The 27,469-nt window shown below is 45.6% G+C and overlaps 1 protein-coding gene across 3 annotated transcripts in view; it reads left to right on the top strand.

Annotated features, from left to right (window-relative positions):
- Nucleotides 1–27,469, top strand: part of entpd1 (ectonucleoside triphosphate diphosphohydrolase 1) — a 145,385-nt gene that overhangs the window by 66,286 nt on the left and 51,630 nt on the right. For 2 of the 3 annotated variants that reach the window (XM_078564969.1, XM_078564970.1), the window contains exon 2: nt 9,431–9,552. The exons of the other annotated variant lie outside the window; for it this stretch is intronic. In XM_078564969.1, the coding sequence (XP_078421095.1) occupies nt 9,431–9,552 (122 nt within the window). The remainder of the gene's footprint in view (nt 1–9,430; nt 9,553–27,469) is intronic. 3 annotated transcript variants of the gene reach the window in all.

Below are 27,469 nucleotides of genomic sequence, written 5' to 3'. Positions count from 1 at the left end.
AATCCCAAAGTTCCAACTAACTTGACTCCAAACTACACACCCCCTTTAAGGCAACAGTCCAAAATAGATTTTAAATTTAAATAGCAAACCAGCAAGTTTACCACAGCACCCACTCGACAGTGGAATTCCAAAGGCTTTTCTCCAAATTTAGTTACTGGGCACAGCAGACTTTTGCAAAAATGGCTGGAGGCTTTCCCAAGGCTGTTTCACACACTCCTTACATGGTCCCTGAACATAGCCTTTCATTCCTCTTTATATATGTTTCTCTCCCTTCAATCTGTAAATTCCATTGTTCTGTATGTCTTTGGAACTTTACTTTTCCCATAATATAAAATCTTTCATGTTGCCAATATGATCAGTACCTTTTGGGGAAAATAAACATAATAACCTTGCCCTATTTATCTTGTTAGTTGTAAACATCCTACCATCCCTTTGAAACCCAAACAACTCCTTTACTTATCTAAAAATGCAAATTTCCTTCACACCCTACATGCTGCCCTCATCCATGAGCATTTCATGTGCCCCTAACTTCTTTTGATCATTTCAAGCTTGCAGCTTATCTGACTTTAATTAAATCTTTAATTTAATTAAATCACACAGCCAGAACTAACTACACTCACCCCCATAAACCTACTTTACAATAAACCACAATATTATGAAAATTATTATAGTTTTGTGACAGGTAGACAATTGTTTCCTGGACCTGGCAGCCTCAGTGGAGAGAGAAACACAGAGGTTAATATTTCAGCTGTGTTCGGACGAAGGGTCATTGACCTGAAACATTGACCTGAGTTGCTAATTGTTTCCAGCATTTTCTGTTCTATTTCAGATTTCTAGCAGCTGCAGAATACTTGGTCCAGTTCTCTGTCATTTCCTCCAATGACTCCAGCAGCTCCCAACAGTTAGTGTACAGTAGGAAGATGCATTGTGCAACAACTGAGTGTAACTTACAAACACTATGACCACAGCTCTGCTCATCAACTCCTGTCACTCTGCTGGGACTGTAACATGGTGACCAACATTATCTAGGGACTGTGTGTGGAGCAGTGTCATTTGTCTCAGTTTCTGTAGGTTGTTCTCAGTCAAGGCTTGTGGTTCACAACATGAATATTGAATATTTTTAAGGCTGAGCTTTTTTTATTCGTTCATTGGATGTGGGCGTCGCTGGCTAGGCCAGCATTTATTGCCCATCTCCAAATACCCTTGAGAAGGTGGTGGTGAGCTGCTTTCTTGAACTGCTGCAGTCCATGTGGTGTAGGTACACCCACAGTGCTGTTAGGGATGGAGTGCCAGGATTTTGACCTAGCAACAGTGAAGGAATGGCGATATAGTTCCAAGTCAGGATTGTTAGGAAACTGAGATAGTTTAAGTAAGTTATATTGGTGTTTGTGGATATTAGGAATGATTTAATGTTTAAGTTTGATTTGTATTTCTGTATCTATGTGCTAAAATGTCAAGTTGAGTTTTAGTTTCACTTTAAAAGGTACCTGCCTTTCTAATGAGAGTTTACGACTGTAAGAGAAGTTAAGCAAACAAGAGTGGAAAAACTGGGCTGTTACCTAGCAACAGGGGTCCAGAGAGGCAGGTCCCTCCCACAGACACACAAACAGTAGAAACTGGAAACGGCAGTTTGATTTGGAAACTGTTTGAGTTCAGTTGGTTTTGAAGATGGCTGCTAAGCTGAAGCAACCTAGAAGGGACAGATAGCCAGGCCCAAGCTAAAGTTAGTTGAAAGTAGCTGCTAGGAGAGACTGGAACAAAGGGGACAGATAGCAAATCCCAAGCTAAAGAAGAAAGCCCTCAAATCCAGGGGAGTGGAACAGGAGAAAGTCCCAAGAAGGCCTTCTTGTCAAAGGAAGGACAGGAGCTGGGAAAGGTCCTGTTCTCTGGAAGTGAAATTAAGGAGCAGAAAGGAAGGCTCCAAGCGTCAAGCTTAAAGGATACTGATTTAAAGTTAGAAGCCAGAAGGTCCAAGGAGATAACTGAAGGTCTGGAACCCTTTACTATAGGCATGTGATGCAGTGGTGTACTGTTGAAGGCTTAGTTGGTGAGAGAGAGTGCATGGAAGAAAGCTTGAATGCACGTGGTGACCCAGGGGAGAGGAACATCGGAAGGAGAGTTCAAAACCCTGGAGGTGAACCCCTGTGCTCGAAATGTTAACTCTGTTTCTCTCTCTGACAGGTGCTGTCAGACCTGCTGAGTTTTTCCAGCATTTTCTGTTTTTATTTCAGTGAGACAGTTGGCTCACAGTGTAATAAGCATCTGGGGGTAGTTGAGGAGAGATCCGTAGCATCCGTCTGGGGTGGCATCTGTCACTTGGTTTCAGAGTGTGGTGTATCTGACCACAGGTCACCAATTTGTTTACATGGACTGTGTACTTACTGTGAACATGAGAGTATAAGATAGCTTTTGTAACTTGTGTTATCCTTACAAATCTGTATATATCTGTAAAGATATAGTTGTGGGTGAAGGAATATTATAATATAGTTCTTTTTTTCTTGTTTAATAAAGGTTTTATGCTTTTGTTAAAAGTTCATTAGATGACTCTGGTGACTCTGTTCAGTAGCCCCTCTCCACGTATCTAAACAAACAAATAAAAGTTAGGATCTATCAAACTGGGTTCCACCCTGGGATCAGACTTGTCTAAGGGTAACCTCAGCTGGGGATCATAACAGGATGGTAAGTGGCTTGGAGGGGAATATCCAGGTGGCGGTGTTCCCATGCATCTGCAGCCCTTGTCCTTCTAGATGGTGGTGGTTGTGGGTTTGGAAGTACTGCCTAAAGAGCCTTGGTGAGTTCCTGCAGTACATCTTGTAGATGGTACACACTGCTGCCACTGTGAGTTGGTGAGGGAGGGAATGAATGTTTGTGGATGTGGTGCCAATCAAGCGGGCTGCTTTGTCCTGGACGGTGTCCAGCTTCTTGAGTGTTGTTGGAGCTGCACTCATCCAGGCAAATGGAGAGTATTCCATCACACTGCTGACTTGTGCCTTGTAGATGGTGCACAGGCTTTGGGGAGTCAGGAGGTGAGTTACTCACCACAGGATTCCTAGCGTTTGACCTGCTCTTGTAGTCACAGCATTTATATGGCTCGTCCAGTTCAGTTTCTGGTCAATGGTAACCCCCAAGATGTTGATTGTGGGGGATTCAGCGATTGTAATGCCATTGAACATCAAGGGGCAATGGTTGGATTCTCTCTTGTTGGAGATGGTCATTGCCTGGCATTGAGTGGCACGAATGTTACTTGCCACTTATCAGCGCAAACTTAGATATTGTCCAGGTCTTGCTCTATTTGGACATTGGCTGCTTCAGTGTCTGGGGAGTCATGAATAATGCTGAACATTGTGCAATTATCAGCGAACACCCTCGCTTCTGACCTTATGATGGAAGGAAGGCCATTGATGAAGCAGCTGAAGATGTTTGGGCTGGGGGACTCCTGCAGTGATGTCCTGGAACTGAGATGATTGACCTCCAACAACCACAACCATCTTCCTTTGTGCTAGGTATGACTCCAACCAGTGGAGAGTTTTTCCCCTGATTCCCAATGACTCCAGTTTTGCTAGGGCTCTACACCATATAGAGTGCAGTGGTTCAAGAAGGCAGCTCACCACCACCTTCTCAAGGGCAATTAGGAATGGGCAATAAATGCTGGCCTAGCCGGCGAAGCCCACATCCCATGAATGAATAATTTTTAAAAAGGCAGAGAAGGCTTGAGAGGCCAAATGGCCTACTGCTGCTCCTAAGTTGTACTTTCATACATTAGGTCACTTTATGCTAACAGTAGTAAATCAGCAGCCTTTGAAGTTACATTCTGTAAAGGTTGTGTGAGTAGAAATATTTGGTCAGTAGCTGAGGTGCAAACATGGCAACAGCTAGTCATGCGAGTATGAAAGGGTTAATAATCTCTGTGCAGTGAGATTCTGATCTCGACCCAGAGACCAGGAGAGGTGTTGCAATGAAAGGTTCAACTTACCCACCTTGCTTTGTGCAGTTACAGATGAAAAAAAAAATACAGATTTGAAAACCCTTGAACTGGAACTCCCTCCCTAACAGCACTGTGGTTCAAGGGCCAGGATCTCCCGGTCGGCAAGCGGGGGGGCGGAACCCATTCGCGGCGCATGAAATGACGCAGGATGATGTTGGGTGGAACTCTCGACGTCACCCCGCCCCATTTCAATTTTCAAGTCGGCGGGGGCTCAACAAAATCAGCTGTGCGCCCACCGACCTGTCAATGGCCTCAAAGTAGTTAAAGTACTTAATGGACCTGCCCGTCCAACTTTAAGGTTGGCAGGCAGGCCAGGAGTCCTGGTGGGCTTAAGAAAAAGCATGAAACCTCATCCACGGTCGGGATGAGGTTTCATGTAGGCTTTAAAATTTTTCACAAAAGTGTCAATGAAAGTGATGGACATGTCCCAACTCATGTGACAGTGTCACATGTGGGGACATGTCAGGGGAATTTTTTTTTTCTATTGCTAACATTTTTAAATTTGGTGCCGATCTCCCTGAGGCAGCACTTAGCCTCAGGGAGATGAGTGTGCTCTTTCGCACGCATGCGTGAAAGAGCGCACTCTTGGTTCAGGGATTTCCCCTTCGTCCGCACAGGGAGTGCATAGTGCTTCCTTGCAGACGCTGGGCAGGCCTTAAATAGCCTGCCCACGTAAAATGGCGGCGCGCCCCCGATCGGGGGCACCGATAGGAGGCGCGATTCCACGCGCCCGCTCCTAAACTTCCTCCCCCCAACGGGGGAAAAATTCTGCCCAAGAAGGCAACTCATCACCACCTTCTCAAGGGCAACGAGAGATGGGCAATAAATGCTGACCCAGTCAGCGAAGACCACATCCCATGAATGAATAAAAAGAACAGGGGTAGATCAGGGTCCAGATATTCAGACCTACCCAATTTGTGGTTTGCGGTGAATCCTTTTTCCTTGTTGTCATTGGTTAATTGGGTGAAGCAGAATTTATATATGTGATGTAAGAATCTAAAGTGAACTTCTTTCATCCTCCTGTTCAGAGTTGTCTCCTTGTCTGTGAAATCTTTCTTCCTGTTGTTACACTTTCATATCAACATTTTCTGTAGTAAATTACTATGGATACTGCCAATGTAAATATATCACACTCTGGTGGTGCCACAATTTCTCAGTCAGGAAATCCCTGCCCCTTAGTCTGTACCACAGACTGTATTTCAATCAACACTACAGCTCTGTTTCCCAAGCCATCACAAGTTTGACTATTTAAATATTATAGTGATATAAAATTAAAGTATTATATAAAAATAAAGACTGAATATGTGACTTTAAACTGAACATAGAAACAGGAGGAGGCCATTCAGCCTCTTGAGCCTGGTCCACCATTCTATGAGATCATGGTTGATTTGAAACCTATCTCTGTATACCCGCATTTGCCCCATATCCCTTAATATTTTTGGTTAACAAAAATCAATCAATCTCGGGTTTAAAAGTAACAATTGATTTAGCATCAATTGCATTTGTGGAAGAGAGTTTCAAACTTCCTCCACCCTTTGTTTGTACCCCTGAAATTTCACCCTATCTGTTGTCTTTAATACCTGAGAGCTTTGATCAAATCACTCCTTCATCTTCTAAATTCCAGGAAATACAACCCTAGTTTGTGGACTCTCCCCTAGTAACTTAACCCTTGGAGTCCAGGTATCATTTGAGAAATCAATGCTGCACTTCCTCTTAGGTCAGTCTATCCTTCAAAGGTGTGATGTCCAGAACTGCACACAATGCTCCGGGTGTGGTCGAGCTAACGTTTTGTATTGTTGAAATATGACTTCTATCCACTTGTATCCTATTCTCCAGATACAAAGGCCAGCTTCCCATTAGCCTTGTTGACTATATCCTGACCAGTTCATATTTTGATGATCTCGTTCTAGCTTTTCCCAATTTAGAGAGTGCCCCATTCTATCATTTTTAGGTCTAAAATTGATTACCTCACACTTCCCTACATTGAAATCCATTTGCTTCCTTCTACACGTGTTACAATGTGTCATGTGTCACATGTTACAATGTGTCATGTGTTATAATGCTACCTTTCGTGTCTAAAGCATTTGTGGTTTCCTATTCCATCAGAAAAGTCATGAATAAACACAGCAAATAGTAGAGCCCAACATTGGGGAAGGGAGTGGGACTAGCTAAGTTGCTGTTGCAGAGAGCCAACATGAACTCAACGGGCTGAATGAGCTCCTTCTGTGCTGTAACCAATCAATGATTCTATGAACATGGATCTGTGTGAGACCACTAGTCACATCCTGCCAATTAGAGTACCTGCCCATTATCCCTACTCTCTGCCTCCTGCCACTCAGCCAATTTCCTAACTAGGTCAATTATTTACTTTCAGTTCCATGAGCTTCAACTTTAGCTAACAGTCTCACATGAGGAGCTTTACCAGATGCCTTCTGGAAGTCCTTATAAATAACATCCATAGACATTCCCTGCCCACTACTTTGGTCACCCCTTCAAAAAGCTTAATCAGGTTCATCAGGCATGACTTAACCCTTTAAAAATTCAATTGTTCTGATGAAAGATCATCCACCTGAAATGTTAATTCTGTTTACCTCTCCACAGATGCTGACAGAGAATTTCCATCATTTTCTGTTTTTATTACTTTACAACTTCCTGCTGGCTCTCTCTGATCAGCTGAAATGTTTCAAGCTGTTTAGTCACCCTATCCTTCATTATAGACTTCAGCAATTTCCCAGCAACAGATGTTCAGTTAACTGGTCTATGTTTCTCGGTTTCCCTATCTGACCTTTTGTAAAAACTGGAGTGATGTGCAATTTTCCAATTGAAAGGAACAGTTCCCATATTAACAGAACTTTGGAAGATCATAGTCAGGGCACCTGTATTGTTCTCATCTACTTACTTTAAACCCTGAAGAGAAACCATATGGTTCTGGTGATTTGACACTCCTTAGTGTCATTACATTCTTCATTACTATTATTTTGCTTATCTTAATTTGTGTGAGTCCCTGATTCAGCATTAGTTTCTGTGGGATGTCCTGGTATGCTGAGCTCTTTCCCTGCTACAAGTACTGATGCAAAGTAATTATTCAGTATGTCTGCAGTTCCTCATTTTCATTGATGGTATTTCAGTTAACAGTTTTCAAGGAACCCATATTGCTCCTGACCAGCCCCGTTTTTTCCTAAATGTAATTGTAAAAAAATGGTGTTGATTTTGATATCCTTTGCAAGTTTCTTTTCATACTCCATTTTTGTGGTTTGAACTGTCCATTTTGTCACCCTTTACTCTTCTTTTGTGTATTTCAACTTCTCCAGAATCTGTGCTATTTTTGGCCTCTTGTATGCTTTTACTTATAGTTTAATGTTATCTCGTACCTGTTTAGTTGTCCATGGCTGTCTCTTGGCCCTCAGGGCTATAAACTGGTTCAGTATCTCAAATTGTCTTTTAAACACCACTCACTGATACTCTATCATTTTACCCAATGATAGGTTTGCCCAGTTTACTGTGGACAAACATCTCATTCCAGCAAAGTCAGCATGACCTACATCTGGCAGAAGCATAGCGAGTCTGGTGGTGGGGGGGGGGACATTTAGGGTAGCAGGTGGGGATCCCGCCTCCACCCTGATTAAGTCCAGGGCGGGAACGCCCACGAATAGCCTTCCTGCCCCACTGCCAATTGAGGGCCTTAACTGGGCAAATACTGGCCACTTAAGGCCTCACCCCACCCGCCGCTCGTATTCACCCACTGGCGGATGGGGGTCTCGCCATGTGGGGAGCACAACAAGAAAACCCTGACATGTTTGCTGGTGGGCTCCTGGAGGGGTCCCTCGTTTTGATGCCCTTGCTGACGAGCCCTACTGTGGTACATTGAACTTAATCATAGCTTATAAGATAAATGTCATGCATCATTAGACTTTCAACTAAATCAGGTTCATTACTAAATTTAATATGGCATTCCACCTTGAATTATGAATTACATCTGTCAACCCTTATCCAATTATCTCCTCCCTCTAACCCCTTGACTTGTTCTTGACTGCCCAGGTCCGACGCCCAAGAAAATTGATGAATAATTTAGTAAAAAGATGACAAAACCTGTTCATTGCTTTTCATTAATGTCAACAACCAGTAAACCAATGAGATCATTTTACTTGGCTGTCAATTTAATTTATTGAAGGAAAGAACATTTAGATTGCAGCTATAAATCCTCAGGACATTTCGAATCACTTCACAGTCAATGAAGTGAAATATAGTAAGAGCTGTAATGTAGTCAAACATGACAACGGGTGAAGGCAAAATACTGCAAATGCTGGAAACCTCAAATAAAAATGAAAAATGCTGGAGAAATTCAGCAGGCCTGGCAGCATCTGTGGAGAGAGAGACAGAGTTAATGTTTTGAGTCCCTATGACTCTTCCTCAGAGCTAAAGATAAATATGATGGATTTTATACTGTTTAAGAGGGGGTATTGCGGGTGGAGAAAGATAGAAGGTCAGGGATAGGTGGGAGCTAAGGAGAGATTGACAAAGATGTCAAGGACACCAGACAAAGGGAGTGTTAATGGTAGTGGTAAGGGCTAAAGAACATGCTGATAGTGGCATAAAGGTAAGAAAGCAGAATGTGTTAATAGCAGAACAAGGGCCAGAGCTCTGTTAAAGCACAACATGGAACAAGTGACAGATGGCCCTTTGTGGGGGGGTGTGATTGGGGAAAAAGGATTTAAAAAAACAAATTAATTAATAATAAAAATAAATTAAAATTAAAATTTCTAAAAAAGTTGGAGTAAAAAAGGGATAAAGACAGAGGAGAGAGTTCATAATCTGAAGTTGTTGAACTCAATGTTAAGTCTGGAAGGCTGTAAAGTGCCTAATTGGAAGATGAGGTGCTGTTCCTCCAGTTTACATTAGGCTTCACTGGAACATTGCAGCAGGCCAAGGACGGACATGTGGGCATGAGAGCAGGGTGGTGTGTTGAAATGGTAAGTGACAGGGAGGTCTGGGTCATGTTTGTGGACAGAACGAAGGTGTTCCGCAAAGCGGTCAGCCACTCTGTGTTTAGTCAATGAGTTTACACAGAGCAGGAAGATTCCACAAATAGAGGAAAATTACTCGATAATCTGTTCTGGTGATGTTGTTTGAGGGATAATATTGACCAGGATGCATCAAAATAGAAGGGTATGCTGATAAGCTGAGATGAAATACTATGGGAGGGAACTCGTGTGGAGCACAGAGTAGTTTGACTGAATGGTCTGCTTCTGTGCTGCAAATTCTATATTTTACAAAAAGGAAACAGACTTAAACAGAACCACCCTGAAAATGAGGAACACATTAACAGGAGAAACAGACTCAGACAAAGCGTCAGGACTATGTTGTGTCTGAGTGAGCCTTTCTAAAAACTTAAGAACCTCTCATCATGTGTTTTTGTTCACGCACTGTTTCCTTCTCCATTTACAGAAATAAAACAGAAGAAATGCAGGCACCTGATCACAACAATCATCATTTTTGTGGTTATCGGAGTATTAATACTGGTCACAATAGCTGTAATACAGAACAAATCGCTTCCACAAAAACTGAAGGTAATTGTGAATAGTATCAGGAGACTTTAAATGGTCAGTCAGTGATGTGTCGTACATCTCATCTCCTATCCAACCTAAAAACCTATCTCCTAGGCATGTTCTATCATTATTCATTATTGAACTGTCAAGGGATGTGGGTGCCAAGTCTGAGATGGAGCAGGGAGATAGCGGTGAGAGGATAGAGAGAGAGTCTGAGAGGGAGAAAGCGGCGAGAGGATAGAGAGAGAGAGTCTGAGAGGGAGACAGCGGCGAGAGGATAGCGAGAGAGTCTGAAAGGGAAACAGTGGCGAGAGGATAGAGAGAAAGTCTGAGAGGGAGACAGCAGCGAGAGGATAGAGAGAGAAAGTCTGAGAGGGAGACAGCAGCGAGAGGATAGAGAGAGAAAGTCTGAGAGGGAGACAGGAGCGAGAGGATAAAGGGAGTCTGAGAGGGAGACAGCAGTGAGAGGATAAAGAGCGAGTCTGAGAAGGAGACAGTGGCGAGAGGATAGAGGGAGAGAGTCTGAGAGGGAGACAGTGGCAAGAGGATAAAGAGAGAGAGAGTCTGAGAGGGAGACAGCGGCAAGAGGATAAAGAGAGAGTCTGAGAGGGAGACAGCAGCGAGAGGATAGAGAGAGAGTCTGAGCGGGAGACAGCGGCAAGAAGATAGAGGGAGCATCTAAGCGGGAGCTGGAAGATGTTATTTTGGAGCCCGTGTATGGAATGAAAAACCAAGGAGTGACATCAGAGGGAAGCGGATGATTAGTTGGTATTTTCTCTTTTTTATTCTGACTTAGGGTATTTCACTCACTTTAACATTAATTGAAGTACAAAACATATGGCATTAATTAAAATTAAATTAGTAAAATATTTAATCAATTGTTTAGTTAAAATAAAATAAGCATGGCTCAGCAGGTGTTGTGTTGCTGCTGCAGTATGTGGGAATTGTGGACACCTTTGTGACCCATGGTAACCGCATCTGTTGTACGTGTCGTTGGCTCAAGAAACTTCGGCTCAGAGTCATTGAGCAGGAGGCTGAGCTGCAGACGCTGCGATGCATCAGGGAAGACAAAGTTACGTGGGTACTTTGTGCCAGGATACAGTTACACCTCTGAGGCTTGAGTCTTCTGATTTGGTCTGTGGTCAGGGGCAGGAGGGTGTAACTGCGAGTGTGGCAGGTAAGGGGACACAGTGGAAGTGGAGGAGCCTCGGTCCTTGCAATTGTCCATCAGGTTCAAGGTTTTTTCAGCTTACGTGGCCGAGATTGGAAGCTACAGGGTGGATGACCGAACTGACCATGGCACCATGATGCAGGATGTCATTCAAGCGGGAGGAGTTAATAGGAATGTAGTGATATTTGGGGACAGTATAGTGGGGCAGGGTCAGGTAGACACAGTTCTCTGCAGCTGAGAGCGTGAGTCCAGAAAGCTGTGTTGCCAGCCTGCTGCTAGGATTCAGGACATCTGCTGTGAGCTTGGGAGGAACTTGCAGTGGGAGGGGGAAGGGTCCAGTTGTTGAGGTGCTTGTAAGGACCAAGGACATAGGTAGGACTAGGAACGAGGCTCTGTTGAGGGAGTATGAGCAGCTAGGGGCCAAAATAAAAATCAGAACCTCAAAGGTAATAATCGTTGGATTACTGCCAGAACCATGAGCAAATTGGTGTAGGGTAAATCAGATTAGAGGGTTAAATGCGTGGTTCAAAGATTGGTGTTGGAGAAATAGATTTTGATTTATGGGGCACTGGCACCAGTACTGGGGAAAATGGGAGCTGTACCGTTGGGACGGTCTACATCTGAACCATACTGGGACCAGTGTTCAAGTGAGTTGTATAACTAGGGTGGTAGCAAGGGCTTTAAACTAAATAGTGGGGTCAGGGATCAAATGAGGGAAAGTGTGATCAATTAAAGAGAGAGGAGAAGGCAATGGTACAGGATAGCAACATGGGTAATGATAATCAGAGCGTGACAGGAAGAGACACAAACTAAATTTAAACTAAATTGGCAGGGGGATGGGATCCTGAAAAGTAGTTCAGAGGAGAGAGAGAGGCTGAGATGGGATTAGAAGCTAAAACGCTAGTGAGTGAACCTGGAAGGCAGAGGAAACATAGGGCAGAATATTATGCTTGGCGTGCGGGCGCGCTTCTCAACGTCATCATGCAGTCTCGCGATATTTAGTTCGGCAGGTGTGCACTGGAGTCGGCTGCGTGCCTGCTGATAATTAAAAGACAGTTAATCATCATCATCGTCATCTTTGGGACAAAGATGTCATGTTCCTCCAGTAATGAGGCGAAGCTCTTGCTGATCTGCGTGCCCATGTAGAGAAATGGGACGACAACAACAAAGACTTTCATGAGACTAAAGGTCTGGTTAAAATGGCTCCCGATTTTGTTACCACCACGTTTCTGAAAGAGTTGAGTTGAATCCCAGCTTTAGTTTGGGGATTCAGAAGGCCCCGGGTTACCTCAGTGTCGGCTTCCCAACTGCCCCTGCCCGTCCCCGCCGAGCACCCCCGCCAAGGGCAAAATCACGCCCATAGGCTAGATAAGAAAGAAGTGAGTTTAGCAAGGCTAAATGGAATATATTTTAATGCAAGGAGCTTGAGGAATAAGACAGACGACCTGAAGGCACAGAGAGGCACGTGGGAGTATGATAGCTACGACCGAGACTTTGCTGAAAGAAGGGCAGGATTGGCAGCTCAACAATCCTCATTATAGGGTATTCAGACGAGATAGAGAAGAGAGGGGGAATATTGATCAAGAAATCAATTATACAGTGAGGAGGGATGATATCTTGGAAGGATCGTCAAATGAGGCCATACGGGTAGAAGTAAAAAACACAAAAGGGGCAAACACACAGTTGGGTGTGTACTATAGGCCCCCAAACAGTCGGGGAGAGATAGAGGATCAAATATGTAATCAAATTTCAGGGAAGTGTAAGAATGATAGGGCAGTAATAGTAGGGGATTTTAACTACCCAAATATTAACTGGGATAGTTTTAGTGTGCAAGGTAGGGAGGGAGCAAAATTCTTAAGTTGCATCCAGGAGAACATTTTTAGCCAGTACGGAGAAAGCCCAATAAGGGAGGGAGAAGTTTTGGACCTAATATTCGGAAATGAGCCCAGGCAGGTGGAGCATTTTGGAGACGGTGGCCATAACTCAGTTAGATTTAGGATAGTTATGGAAAAGGATAAGGTTGGGCGGAGAATAAAAGTTCTAAACCTGGTAAAGGCTAATTTTACTAAGATGAGATGTGATTTGGCCCAAGTGGACTGGGAGCAGCTACTTGCAGATAAAACTGTGTCAGAGCAGTGGGAGGCATTCAAGGAGGAAATAGCGAGAGTACAGGGCAAATATGTTCCTGTAAAAACAAAGTGGGGGACCAAGTCTGGAGAACCCTGGATGTCAAGGGACATTAAGTTTAGGATTAAGAAAAAAAGAGAAGCTTATGGCAGATACCGAGGGCTCAATGCAGCAGAGTCCCTGGAGGAGTATAAAAAGTGCAGGAGGGAACTTAAAAAGGAAATTTGGAAAGCTAAGAGAGTAAATGAGAAAGCATTGGTGGGTAGAATAAAGGAAAACCCAAAAGGGTTTTTTAAATATATAAAGAGCAAGAGAACAACTAGGGAAAGAGTAGGGCCAATTAGGGACCATAGAGGTAATGTATCCGTGGACCCAGATAACGTGGGTGCAGTCCTCAATGAATACTTTGCATCGATCTTTACAATGGAAAAGGACGACACAGGTATAGACATCAGAGTGGAGGACTGTGAAATATTAGAGGAAATCAACATAGAAAGAAAGGAGGTACAAGCGGGTTTAGCGGCCTTAAGAGTGGATAAATCCGCAGGCCTGGATGAGATGTAGCCCAGGCTGTTGAGGGAGGCAATGGAAGAGATATCAGAGGCCCTGGCAGTAATTTTCAAATCCTCTCTTGCCACAGGTGAGGTGCCAGAGGACTGGAGGGCTGCTAATGTTATCCCATTATTAAAAAAGGGAGGAAGGGATAGACCAGGAAATTATAGGCCAGTCAGTCAGTCCAACCTTGGTATTGGGGAAGTTACCAGAAAGAAGTCAGAGGGAGAGAATATATCTGCACTTGGAGAGACACGGATTAATCAGGGATAGTCAGCATGGATTTGTTAAGGGAAGGTCGTATTTGACAAATTTGATCAAATTTTTTGAAGAGGTAACCAGGAGCGTTGATGAGGGTAATGCATTTGATGTGGTCTACATGGACTTTAGCAAGGCTTTTGATAAGGTCCCTCATGGCAGACTGGTCAAGAAAGTAAGAGCCCATGGGATCCAAGGCAAAGTGACACATTGGATCCAAAATTGGCTGAGAGGCAGGAAGCAGAGGGTGATGGTAGAGGGACGTTTCTGTGACTGGAAGTCTGTTTCCAGTGGAGTTCTGCAGGGCTCGGTGTGGGACCCTTGTTGTTTGTGGTGTACATAAATGATTTGTGCTTAAATGTAGGCGGGCTTTTTTAGGGGTCTTGACAGGGTAGGTGCTGAGAGGTTGTTTCCCCTTGTGGGAGAGTCTAGGACCAGAGGGCATAATCTCAGAGTAAGGGGTCGCCCATGTAAAACAGAGACGAGGAGGAGTTTCTTCTCTCAGAGGATAGTGAATCTGTGGAATTCATTACCGCAGAGGGCTGCAAAGGCTGGGTCATTAAGTATATTCAAGGCTGAGAAAGACAGATTTTTAATCAGTAAGGGAATCTAGGGTTATGGGGAAAAGGCAGAAAAGTGGAATAGAGGATTATCAGATCAGCCATGATCTCATTGAATGGTGGAGCAGACACAATGGGCCGAATGGCCTACTTCTGCACCTACGTCGTATGGGGCAGGATATTGAGGTCAGCGAGCAGGGGGCGGGGCCCACTCGCCTACACGTAAAATGACGTGGGATGATGTCGGGCGGAACTCCCGACGTCGGCCTGCGTCATTTCAATTTTCAGGTCGGTGGGGGCGCAGCCGAATCAGCTCTGCGCCCGCCGACCTGTCAACGGCCAATTGAGGCCATTTAAAAAGTAATTAGACTAGTTAATAGACCTGCCCGTCCAACCTTAAGGCTGGCAGGCAGGCCAGGAGACCTGGCGGGCTTCAGAAAAAGCATGAAATCTACTTCACAGGCAGGATGAGGTTTCATGTAGGTTTTTAAAAATTTAATAAAAGTTTACTTAAAGGTGATGGACATGTCCCAACTCATGTGACAGTGTCACATGAGGGGACACGTCAGGGAAATTTCATTTCCCTACATGTACCATTTTTAAATTTGGTGCCGATCTCCCTGATGCAGCACTTAGCCTCAGGGAGATGAGTGCGTTCTTCCGCGTGCATGTGTGAAAGACCGCACTCCCGCTCACCCGCACAGGGAGCGTATAGCGTTTCCTGGCGGACGTCATGCTGGGCGGGCCTTAATTCCCACCGGGGGGAAAAATTCTTCCCATGGTCTTCTAGGTGGTATGTTCAAGAAGTTCGTGGATGACATGAAAATTAGTAGGGTGGTAAATAGTGAGGAGGAAAGCTGTAAACTGCAGGAGGATATCAATGGACTGGTCAGGTGGGCAGAGCAGAGGCAAATGGAATTCAACCCAGAAAAGTGTGAGGTAATGCACTTGGGAAGGGCTAACGAGGGAAGGGATTACACTATGAATGGTCGGACTCTGGAAAGTACTGAAGATCAGACGGACCTTGGTGTGCATATCCACAGATCCCTGAAGGAAGCAGGGCAGGTAGATAAGGTGGTTAAGAAGGCATATGGGATACTTGCCTTTATTAGCCGAGGCATAGAATACAAAGAGCAAAATTTCACCCTTGGCGTGCGGGCGCAGTGGGGGCTGTCGGGAAGCCGACCACCGCCCGCGATCAGGCCTGGAAGGCAATTTCACGCAGGCCAATTAAGGCCCGCACGGCGTGAAACGCAAGCGGCAGCACTGAGCTGCCTCAGGGAGATGAAGTTATATGAAAAGAATAAATAAATAAGTAAAAACGTAATGAAACGTGCTCTCGTGACTCTGTCACATGAGGGGACATGTCGGGGAAATTTCATTTCTCTACATGTACCATTTTTAAATTTGGTGCCGATCTCCCTGGGGCAGCACTTAGCCTCAGGGAGAGAGATGACTCTGTCACAGGGACGTGTTATTAATGAAAAATGGAAGCTTTTACATCATTTTTATTTGCTTTTGGAAATCTCATCCCGCCTGTGGATGAGGTTTCCAAAAAAATGCAAAGTCCGCTTGACGTTTTTGCCTGGCCTGCCAACCATAAGGTTGGACGGGCAGCAAAAAATTTATTTCAATTAATTTTTTAATGGGCTTAACAGGCCTTTTAATTGTCGGCGGGCGGCTGCCAACTCCGGTGCGTCCCCGCCGACTGAAATATCCCGCGGCTGCGCGATGAGGTCGGGACGCATGCTCGACCTCATCGTGTGGCGTTTTACACTCGGTCGGGTCGGGCACGCGCCCGCCCAGCGAGCTAAAAATTTTACCCAAGTGCAGGGAGGTAATGCTGGAACTCAATAAAATTCTGGTTAGGCTACAACTGGAGTAGTGTGTGCAGTTCTGGTCACCACATTATATAGGAAGGATGTGATTGCACTGGAGAGGGTGCAGAGGAGACTTACCAGGATGCTGCCTGAACTGGAGGTTCTGAGCTTTGAGGAGAGATTGGATAGGCTGGGGTTGTTTTCCTTGGAGCAGCGAAGGTTGAGAGGGGACCTGATAAAGATGTATAAGATTATGAGGGGCATAGATAGGGTGGATAGGAAGTCACTTTTTCTTTTTCTATTAGTAGAGGGGTAATAGATTTAAGGTAAGAGGTAGAAGGTTAAGAGGGGAGTCGAGGAGAAATTTTTTCACCCAGAGGGTGGTGGGAGTCAGGAACGCACTGCTTGAAAGGGATTTTGAGTTAGAAACTCTCGTAACATTTAAGAAGTATTTAGATATTCACTTGTGTTGTCACAGCCTCCAGGGCTATGGGCCAAGCGCTGGAAAATGGGATTACTGTTGTCAGAACTTTGTTGACCAGTGCAGACACGATGGGCCGAATGGCCTCTTCTGTGCTGTAAATGACTATGAAAGTAAACTCGAAGAATCCCAGAGAATAAACTCCCTCAATCCCAGAGATTCAGCACTCTCAATGCCAGAGAATAAATTCACACAATTTATAAACTCCCTCAGTCCCAGAGATAAACTTGTTCAATCCCAGAGAATAAACTCCCTCAATCACACAAAAGGAACACCCTCAATCCCAGAGAATAAACTCCCTCAAGTGCCGAGATTAAACTCCCTAAATCCCAGAGATAAACTCTCTCAACCCGGAGAATTGACTCACCAATCCAAAAGATTAAATACTCTCAATTCCAGAGAATAAATTTACTCAATCCTGGAGAATAAACATTCTCAATCCCGGGCATTGAACTCACTCAATCACAGAGATTAAAGTCTCTCAATTCAAGGGGAACATACAGACTCGGTCCTGGTGAAAAAACTGTCTTAATCCCACAGAATAAACTCACTAAATCCCAGAGAATTAACTGCCTCATTCACAGAGATTAAATTCCATCAATCACAGAGATTAAGCTCTTTCAAACCCTGAGAAAATACTCACTCAAACCCAGAAAATAAATCCCTCAATCCCGGTGAATATCTCAATCTTTCAGAATAAACTCACTCAGTCACAGAGAATAAATTCATTCAATCCCAGAGATTAAACTCCCTCTATTCCTGAGAATAAACTCTCTCAATCACAGAAAATAAGATCCCTCAATCACGGAGAATAATCTTGTGCAATCCTGGAGAATAAACTCCTTCAATCCCAGAGGATAAACTCACTCAATCCCAGAGGATAAATTTGTTCAACCCCAGAGATTAAAACCCCTCAATCCCGGTAGATAAACTACTTCAATCCTATAGATTAAAATTCCTCAATCCTGGTAAATAATTTATCTTAGTCCCAGAGGATAAACACCCTCTTTCCCAGATATTAAACAGCCTCAATTCTGGAAATTAAAATCCCTCAATCTGAGAAGATAAATTTGCTCAATCTCAGAGATTAAACTCCCTTAATTCCGGTGAATATACTCACTCAACCCCAGGGAACAAACTACCTCAACTAAGGTATTAAACACTCTCAATCCCAGAGAATAAATTTCTCAGTCCCAGCAAATGAACTCATTCAGTCCCAGAGATTAAATTCTCTCAATCCCAGAGATTAAACTCTCTCAACCCCGGAGAATAAACTCACTCAATCCTGGAGAATAAACTCACTCAACCCCGCAGAATAAATTCACTCAACCCCAGAGAATAAACTCACCCAATCCCGGAGAATAAACTCACCCAATTCCAGAAAATAAACTGGAGAACATACAGTCTCAATCCTGGTGAAAAAGACTCTCTTAATCCCAGAGAATAAACTCCTTCAATCGCAGAGATTAAGATCTCTCAATTGCTGAGGATATACTCCCTCAATCCCAGGAAATAAATTCCCTCAGTTCCAGGAAATAAATTCCCTCAGTCCCAGAAAATAAATTCCCTCAATCCCAGAGAATAAATTCCCTCAATTCCAGAGAATAAATCCCCCAATCTCGGAGAATAAACTTTCTCAATGCCAGAGATTAAACTCGCTCAACCCTGGAGAAGAAACTCTCTCAATCTTGGAGAATAAACTCGCTCAGTCGCAGAGAATAAATTCACTCAGTTCCAGAGAATAAACTCGCTCAAACCCAGAAGGTAAATTTGCTCAATCCCAGAGATTAAATCCTGCAATCCTGGAGAATAAACCCCCAAATCAGAGATTAAACACTCTCAATCCCTGAGAATGGACTCCCTCAATCCCGGAGATTAAACTCTCCTAATCCCAGTAAATAAACTCACTCAATACCAGAGAATAAATTTCCTCAATCCCAGAGATCAAACACTCTTAATCTCAGGGAACAAACTCCCTCAATCCCAGAGATTAAACTCCCTCAATACCAGAAATTAAACTCCCTCAATCCTGGAGAATTAACTCCCCCAATGCCAGAGATTAACTTTGCTCAATCCTGGAGAATAAACTCCCTCAATCTCAGAGATTAAACTCTCTCAATCCCAGATAATAAACACTCTCAATGACAGAGAGTAAACTCACTCAATCCAAGAGAATAAACTCCCTCAATCCTGGAGATTATGCACTCTCAATCCCAGATAATAAACACACTCAATCCCTTAGAATAAATTCCCTCAATCCCAGTTCTTAGACTCTCTCAATCCCGGAGAATAAACTCCCTCAATCCCAGAGTTTAAACTTGCCCAATTTTGGAGGAAGAACTCCCTCAATCCCAAGAGAATAAATTTACTCAATCCCAAAGATTAAACACTCTCAATCCTGGAGAATAAACTCGCTCAATCCCAGAGAATAAATTTACTCAATCCCAAAGATTAAATACTCTCGGTCCCAGAGAATAAACACCCTCAGTCCCAGAGATTAAATTCCCTTAATCCTGGGGAATTATTTCCCCCAATGCCAGAGATTAAACTCAATCAATCCCAGAGAATTAAATCCCTCAATCCCAGAGAATAAACTGGCTGAATCTCTCAGATTAAACGCGTTCAATGCCAGAGATTAAACTCACTCAATCTCAGGAAATAAACTTTCTCAATCCATAGAACCATAGGGAAGAAATTTTCGCTTGGCGGGCGGTCGCGTGCCGAGCCGTTTGAGCGTGAAATGACGAGCGTGACGTTGGCCGAGTGTGCTGATGTCAACGCGCAGTCGCGTGATAGTTCAGTAGGAGGGCGCGTGCCGGAGTCGGTAGCACGCCCACCAACAATTAAAAAGCCTGTTAAGGCCATTAAATAATCAATTAACTTAAATTTTTTGCTGCCCGTTCAACCTAACGGTTGACAGGCATGCGAAAGGGCCTTTTTGGAAACCTCTTCCAAGGGTGGGAAAAGGTTTACAACAGCAAATAAAAATAAAATAAATGTTTTAAAATTTAATTAATAACACATCCCTGTTCATGTAACAGAGTCACATGAGGGGACACGCTGTATTACGTATTTATTTTCTTTATTTTCTTCTTTTAACAGCGCCTCATCTGCCTGAGGCAGCTCTGTGCCTCAGGGAGATTATGAAGCGCTCACTCACGCGCATGTGTGAAGATCACGCTCGGCCCACTTGCCCTCCTCTTGCAAAGGCAGCGCTGAGCGCTGCTGCTCGTGTTTCACGCTGGGTGGGCCTTAATTGACCCGCCAGTGTGAAATCACAGTCCGGTGCCAATCGCTGGCATCATTCAGCTTTCCGACTGCCCCCGCCCACACCTGCTGAGCCCACCCACCAAGGGCCAAATTCTGCCCGTAGAAAAGCTACGGTGCAGAAAGAGGCCATTCAGCCCATCGTGCCTGCACCGACCAAAAAGAGAAAAAAGAAACTAGTCCCTCATTTTAAACCCGCTTTCCAGTACCTGGTCTGTAGCCTTGCAGGTTACAGCGCTTCAGGTGCAGATCCAGGTACCTTTTAAATGAGTTGAGTGTTTCTGCCTCAACCGCCAATTTAGGCAGCGAATAACAGATGCCCACCTTCCTCTGGGTGAAAAGGTTTTTCCTCATGTCCCCTCCAATCCTTCTACCAATCACCTTAAATCTGTGCCCCCTGGTAACTGACCCCTCAGCTCGGGGAAACAAGTCTTTCCTGTCTACCCTATCTAAGCCCCTCATAAGTTTGTACAGCTCAATTACGTCACCCCTTAGCCGCCACTGTTCTAAGGTAAACAACCCCAGCCTATCCAATCTCTCCTCACTGCTGCAATTTTCAAGACCTGGGTCAGAATCTTCTGTTCGGCGAGTGGGCCCGCTCACCAACACGTAAAATGACGCGTGGTGATGTCGGTCATGCGTCCCAACATCACCCCGCCTCATTTAGATTTTCAGTTCACACTGTCGAAGGCCTATTAAGGCCATTAAAAAAGTAATTAACATGGCTAATGGACCTGCCTGTCCAACCTTAAGGTTGGCGGGCAGGCCAGGAGCCCAGGCGGGCTTTTGAAAAAACATGAAACCTCATCCACAGGCAGGATGAGGTTTCACGAGGGCATTAAAATTCTTATAAAACGTTTAAATAAAAGAAATTGACATGTCCCAGCTCATGTGACAGTGGGGGCATGTGAGTGGACATGTCAGTAATTTGTTTCCCCTTTCTTTATTGAAACTTTCAAACCTGAGCCGATCTCCCTGAGGCAGCACTTTGCCTCAGGGAGATCTGTCCGCTCTTCTGCACGCATGCACGAAAGAGTGCATTCCTGGCTCAGGGAATCCCACCACCCCCCGCCTGCACAGGGAGCGCATAGCGTTTCCTGGCGGATGTCACGCTGGGCGGGCCTTAGTTGGCCCACGCACGTAAAATGGCGTTGCACCCCCAACCGGGGGCGCCGATCGGGAACCCGCACCCGCACAACGCCTCCGATGGGGGGGAATGATCCTGCCCCTGGCAATATTCCAGCAAATCTCCTCTCTTCTCTCTCCAGAGCAATTATGTCCTTCCTGACATGTGGTGACCAGAACTGTACACAAAATTCCAGCTGTAGCCTAACTAGCATTTTATACAGTTTCAGCATTACATCCCGGCTTTTATATTCAGTAGCTCGTCCAGTAAAGGAAAGTATTCCATATGCTTTTATTACCACCTTATCCATCTGTCCTGCCACCTTCAGAGACCTGTGGACATGCACTCCAAGGTCTCTCACTTCCTCAACTCCTCTCAATAACTTCCCATTTATTGAGTATTCCCTTGCTTTGTTTTCCCTCCCTAAATGCATTACCTCACACTTTTCCGGAATGAATTCATTTGCTACTTCTTCGCCCACTCAACCAAACCATTGATATCTTTCTGGAGTTGACAGCTGTCCTCTTCTCCATGAACCACACGATCAATTTTTGCATCATCTGCAAATTTCCCAATCATGCCTCCCACGTTTAAGTCTAAATCATTAAAATATTCAACAAACAGCAAGGGCCCCAACACTGAGCCCTGTGGAACACCACTGGAAACCATTTTCAATTCACAAAAACATCCATCGAACATAACCCTTTGTCTCCTGTCACTGAGCCAATTTTGGATCCAACCTGCCGCCTTCCCCTGTATCCCATGAGATCTCACTTTCCTGACCAGTCTGCCATGTGGGACCTTGTCAAATGTCTTACTGAAACCCATATAGACAACATCCACTGTACTACCTTCATCAATCCTACCTTGTTCCTCCTCAAAAAAATCTATTAGTTAGTGTAAAATACAATCTTCCCCAAACAAAACCATGCTGACTATCCCTGACCAATCTGTGCCCTTCTAAGTGACAGTTTATCCTGTCTCTCAGAATTGTTTCCAATAATTTGCCCACCACCAAAGTCAGACTGACCGGCTTATAATTTTCTGGCCTACTCCCTTGCACCCTTTTTAAACTCCCTCAATCCTGGAGAATGAAACTCGCTCAATCCCAGAGGATAAACTCCCTCAATCCCAGAGGATAAACTCCCTTAATCCCAGAGAATAAACTCGCTCAATCCCGGAGAATAAACTCTCCCAATCCTGGACAATGAACTTGCTCAACCCCTGAGAAGAAACTCCCTCAATCCCAGAAAATAAACTCCCTCAATCCCAGAGAATAAACTCACTTAACCCCAGAGGCCGGGATTTTCCATGCCTGCTGGCATCGGGCATGTTCGGTGGCGTGAGTGGACAATAAGACACGATCGGTTTCACGGTGGTGTGAAACCAGTTTGCAATCGTCCGCTCAGCCCGCTGCCATCGGATGTCAGGAAACTCATTGTAATACATCAGCATATGATTATAAGGCCAGCCCGCCGGACTCATCCCTCCCGCTGCATCGTCCTCCCACAGCAGCTCATAAACAAATTGCACCGCTTCGCTCGGGACTTCCTTTCTACAGCCAGTCTCTACCTACCAGTTCGACCATCGACCCAGATTTGCACTAAGTGCAGTAGCGGGCACGAAAAACGCGCCGGCCACACTTGCGGGTTTTCACGCCGTACCATCCCAAACCAGCCACATTATTTATGCATTCCCTGGAAATACGCCGTTTCCATGGCAGGCAGGCTCTGATTCACCCGCCCGCCATCACCTCGCTGCTTCATCACGCTGGGCGCCATATTTAAAGTCCAGCCGCGTGCACACATCTCAGTGCTTTGAGGCTACAACTACTGCAGGAAAGATGTCTACCAAAGGCAAGAAGACTGCTGCCCGCAGGTTTAGCGATGCGTCCCTTTTGAATGCCATGGAGGCCCGCCGCAATGTCCTCTACCCCAATTCTGGCCACAGGATGGGCAGCGGTGGTCAGCGCCAACACCCTTCAAAAGCCACCCAGTGCCACAAAAGGATGAATGATCTCTGTTCAGCCAGGGTACATCACTGTCAACCCACACACTCACAAACCCATTGCACACCCACAGGGTAAAAGCAAAATACTGCGGGGGCTGGAAATCTGAAACAAAAACAGAAAATGCTGGAAAAGCTTAGCAGGTCTGACAGCATCTGTGGAGAGAGAAACAGAGTTAACGTTTCGAGTCCATCGTCAGCTCTGTTTCTCTCTCCACAGGTGCTTCAGACCTGCTGAATTTTTCCAGTGTTTCTGTTTTGGTACAGACCCACAGGACCCTCACTCACTGCCAGCTCAAGGGACATCACCATTCACTCTCCCACACTCTCCGTCAGTGTCCTCATCCCGTCCATGGCAACACTCATCATCCACACATGCCAGGCATACTTATCATCTGGCCTGGCAGGTGTCCTGCTTACACTTTCCATCTCTATCCATGCAGACCAAGCTGGCACACAAGATGGAGAGGTCGCAGACTGGTGGAGGAATGCCTGACATCAAGGTCCTCACGGACTTTGAAAACAGAGCCATCCAGCTGGCTGGTGATGATCTGGATCAATCGTGTGCTGACAGTGAGGTCAGCAGTGCTATATTAAGTGAGGGTCTAGCAGTGCAACATCCATCAACCATGCTGTGAATGATGTGTCCTGTTTCACAAGCCACTGCCATGCACTAATTATCTCTCCTTGCTTTCACAGGCACATCTGGGAAACAGCCGATGGAGTCCACGACCCAGGGACTCCAATCAAGCCACGAAGAAACCTCTGGAGAGGAATCTGAAGGCACCCTCCTTGAAGTCCCATCACAGCGTTTACCCACACCCTCCGCTAGCACAGAAACACACACCTCAGTGGGACTTGGCTTTATTGTAGCCTCGGGATTAAGACCTGGTGAGCACTTTGCACTTTCTGATCCTCAGCAGGTGGTTCATCCCAGGCCCCCAGCACTCGGAGGACTGCTGGAGGCCAGAAATTTGCTGAGTCAGAGTCAGATGAGGAGCCTCTAGACTCGGTCATTTCACAGTTGCTGGAGCTGCAAAGGCAAGCTCGGGAACATCAGGAAGGGATGCCTGCTGCACTCCTTAGATTGCAAGGCATGATGGAGGAATCAATCCATCTTCAGGCTGTGGTGATAGCGCCGGCATTGCAATGCACCAAGGTCAACACTGGTAAACTGGTGGCCGCCATGGAGACCTTGGTCCAGGACGTCTCTCCTGCATTGCTGTGTGGGCTCAACTCCATAGCTAATGCCATAGTTGGCCTCCAACAGTGTGTACGTAAGAGGGGTGCAGGGTAGCTCGATCTCACTTCAGCTACCCGTTCTGCTCACAGAGTCAGCCAGGGGTCCTTGGGCACCCATAGGGAAGAGGATCAGCAGGTGCACACTCTGGGCCCATCCATCCAGGTGACTCCAAGAGTGTCCAGCCCATCCGACTCCCCTCTTCCTGTGACCTCAGCAGCACCAGCTTCACAAGCCGAGGAGGGTGCCACTGCCACACAGCAGGACCCCGAAAGCAGACCGGGGCCCTCCAAGTCTCAGCCCTCCAGAGGACACCCGCCAAGGTCATCACAGACAGGGCATAGCAGTCAGCAGGTTGTCCCCACGTCTGCTGTGGATGCCCAGGGAGCACTAAGAGGTAGTGGCAGGGTTAGGAAAGTTAAGGAGATGTAGTTACACAGCCTGGGCATGGGTGTTAATCGCTTCTACTTAATGTTCACTATTGTAACTAAACTCCCAAGAATGTCTCCCTGCCTATGGCTCCTTGTTCTGATGAGCAGTGTTCTTGCCACTCAGATGTGAAACCTTTCTGCACAAGATAAAGGCAGGTGTCTCAGTCCGTGGCCTCTTCCCAGTGCTCTGTATAGCCTTCAGACCAAAGTGATAGTCTGGCCTCACCCTCCCTGGACACATTACTGATGCCTGCACCTCGATGGTGCTGGTCATTGCTGCCAGAATGTTGTGGGCAGACGTCACAGAGTACCATCATTCTCTCTGTGTGCTCTCAGCACCTTTAAGGTGGGGCTGGCCCCATCTCTTCAACATCTGTGACCAGTGATGCTGTGCTCCTGAAGGGCTCAGGTACTGAAGGTGGACAAAGGATCAGATGCTTTGTTATGACGTGGCAGGTGATGTGTGCCAGGCAGACCAAATCTACAAGGGAACCTTGGCCACGCCATCACAACTGTTTCGCAATTTGCATTTATTATGAAAAGATTTGGGCACCGAATTCAGAAGTAATGAGTCCACTAATATCCTTTTCAGATTTTAAAAATTAAATTAAGACATTTATTAACTAAAGAAAAGACTTCCAGCACGTACGTAAGATTACATTTACTTAATACTCTAACAAATCCCAAAATTCCTGATTAACCAGACTGCCAACTACACACCCCCTTTAAGGCACCAGTCCAAAATAGATTTTTAATTTAAATAGCAAGCCAACACATTTACCACAGCACCCACTCAACAGTGGAATTCCAAAGGTTTTTCTCCAACTTTAGTTACTAGACACAGCAGACTTTTGCAACAATGACTGGAGTCTTCCCCAAGGTTGTTCCACGCACTCCTTTTAGATCTTACATGGCCCCACAACATCACCTTCCTTCCTTCTTTATATATGTTTCTCCCTCTTTAATCTGTAAATTCAATTGTTCTATATGTCTTTGGAAATGTACTTTTCCCACAATATAAAAATCTTTCATGTTGCCAATATGGTCAGTACCTTTTGGGAAAAATAAACATAATAACCTTGCCCTATTTATCTTGTTAGTTGTGAACATCCTACCATCCCTTTGAACCCCAAACAACAACTTCACTTATCTAAAAATGCAAATTTCCTTCACACCCTACATGCTGCCCTCATCCATGTTTACTCATGAGCATTTCATATGCCTTTTCTCCCTAACTTCTTTTGATCATTTCAAGCTTGCAGCCTATCTGACTCTAATTAAATCACACAGACAGGACCATCTACACTCAAACCCATAACCATACCTTGCAATAAACCACAATAATATTATCTAAATAGTTATGCTTCTAAAGTTTCATGGCTGCGTCTCCATGATATGACCCTGATCACAGCGCAAGCGAGCTGCCCTCGGCCAGACAGGAGTCAGACATTCTCAGAGGCTATGTGAAGATCTATGGAGTGTCCTCACTGCATGTCGTCATTGAGTGACAATTAGGGCCTCCACTGTGTCTCCATAACAGGAGCATTATCACAGAGGGTATGCGCGCTGCCATAAGCCAGACTGGAGTCAAACATTTACCGATGCAATGTGAGGATCTATGTGGTCTCCTCACTGCATGTCATCATCATCCTCCACAAATCTAGCAGCTATGAGGGCCTCCCAAGCACGCCTGCCTCAGCTAGTCAGTGCGAGGGCCTCATCCTCATCATCGCTACCTTCGAGGACCTCCTCACCCTCATCCCCATTGGTGTCCTCCTTATCCGAGGAGACCTCCAGCTCCTCCATCTCCTCCTCAGTCAGCTCCTCTCCCCATTGTAGTGCCAGGTTGTAAAAAGTGCAGCAGATGACAATGATGCATGGCACCTTCTGTGGACTATATTACAGGGCTCCACCAGACTGGTCCAGGAACCTCATTTTCAGCACCCTGATAGATTGTTCCACCAAGCTGCAAGTTGCAGCCTTGTTGTACCTTTGCTCTGCTGTGGTCTGAGACCCCCGCATGGGTGTCATCAGCCACAGCCTCTGCAGGTAGCCTTGTGCCCGAGGAGCCAACCCTGCAGCCTCTGTGGACCCAGGAATACATCAGGGATCTGTGGCCGACTGAGAATGTAGGAGTCGTACACACTCCCTAGAAACTGTGCACAGACCTTCAGGATGCGTTTCTGGTGATCTCACACCAGCTGGACATTAAGTGAACGGAATCCCTTGCGGTTGATGTAGTTCACCACGTGTTGTGATGGAGACCTGAGTGCCACGTGAGTGCAGTCGATGGCACCCTGTATCTGTGGAAAATCCGAGATCTGGGCAAATCCAATTGCCCTTGCATCCTGGCTGCCCTGTCTCTGGCAAAATGCTCAAAGCTATGTACCCTTGCAAAGATCTTATGGGTACATTTGTGGTGGCAGATTGTGATATCCCACAGAGGTCACCTGTAGAGCCCTGAAAGGAACCACTGGCATAGAAATTGAGGACAGTGGTCATGGCCACTGGCAGTGGATGCCCTCCATGTCCCACTTAGCACCAAATCCTACAGTAGCTGGCAGATGTGACCGACCAGTTCCCTAGACATACGCAATCTTCGCTCTCTGTAAGCCATCAGGCATGTAGCTAGGTCACCAGGCTTCATGCTCCTGATGTACTCCTCCTTCAGGATGAAAGAGAGAGACGTGTGGTTAGCATGGGTGTATTAAGAACCTGTCCTGGTTAGGTGTGAAGGCCCCTTAACGCTTCCCGGAGAGTGCTGGACACCACTTGGATGGCCAGAGCTTATGGCTGCCCGAAACCCCACCCACCTCTGCCTCACTTCACCTGACCGATTGGCAGCAGCTTTGCCCATTGGACTGCATGCTGTGCTCTCAGCTCAGGTGCAGGCATTCT

This window comes from Cetorhinus maximus, chromosome 20 (genome assembly GCF_964194155.1).
Source record: "Cetorhinus maximus chromosome 20, sCetMax3.hap1.1, whole genome shotgun sequence".
In the NCBI taxonomy this organism is placed as follows: domain Eukaryota; kingdom Metazoa; phylum Chordata; class Chondrichthyes; order Lamniformes; family Cetorhinidae; genus Cetorhinus; species Cetorhinus maximus.
The sequence above is the reverse complement of the archived record's forward strand: the minus strand, read 5'-3'. Positions and strand labels throughout refer to the sequence as shown.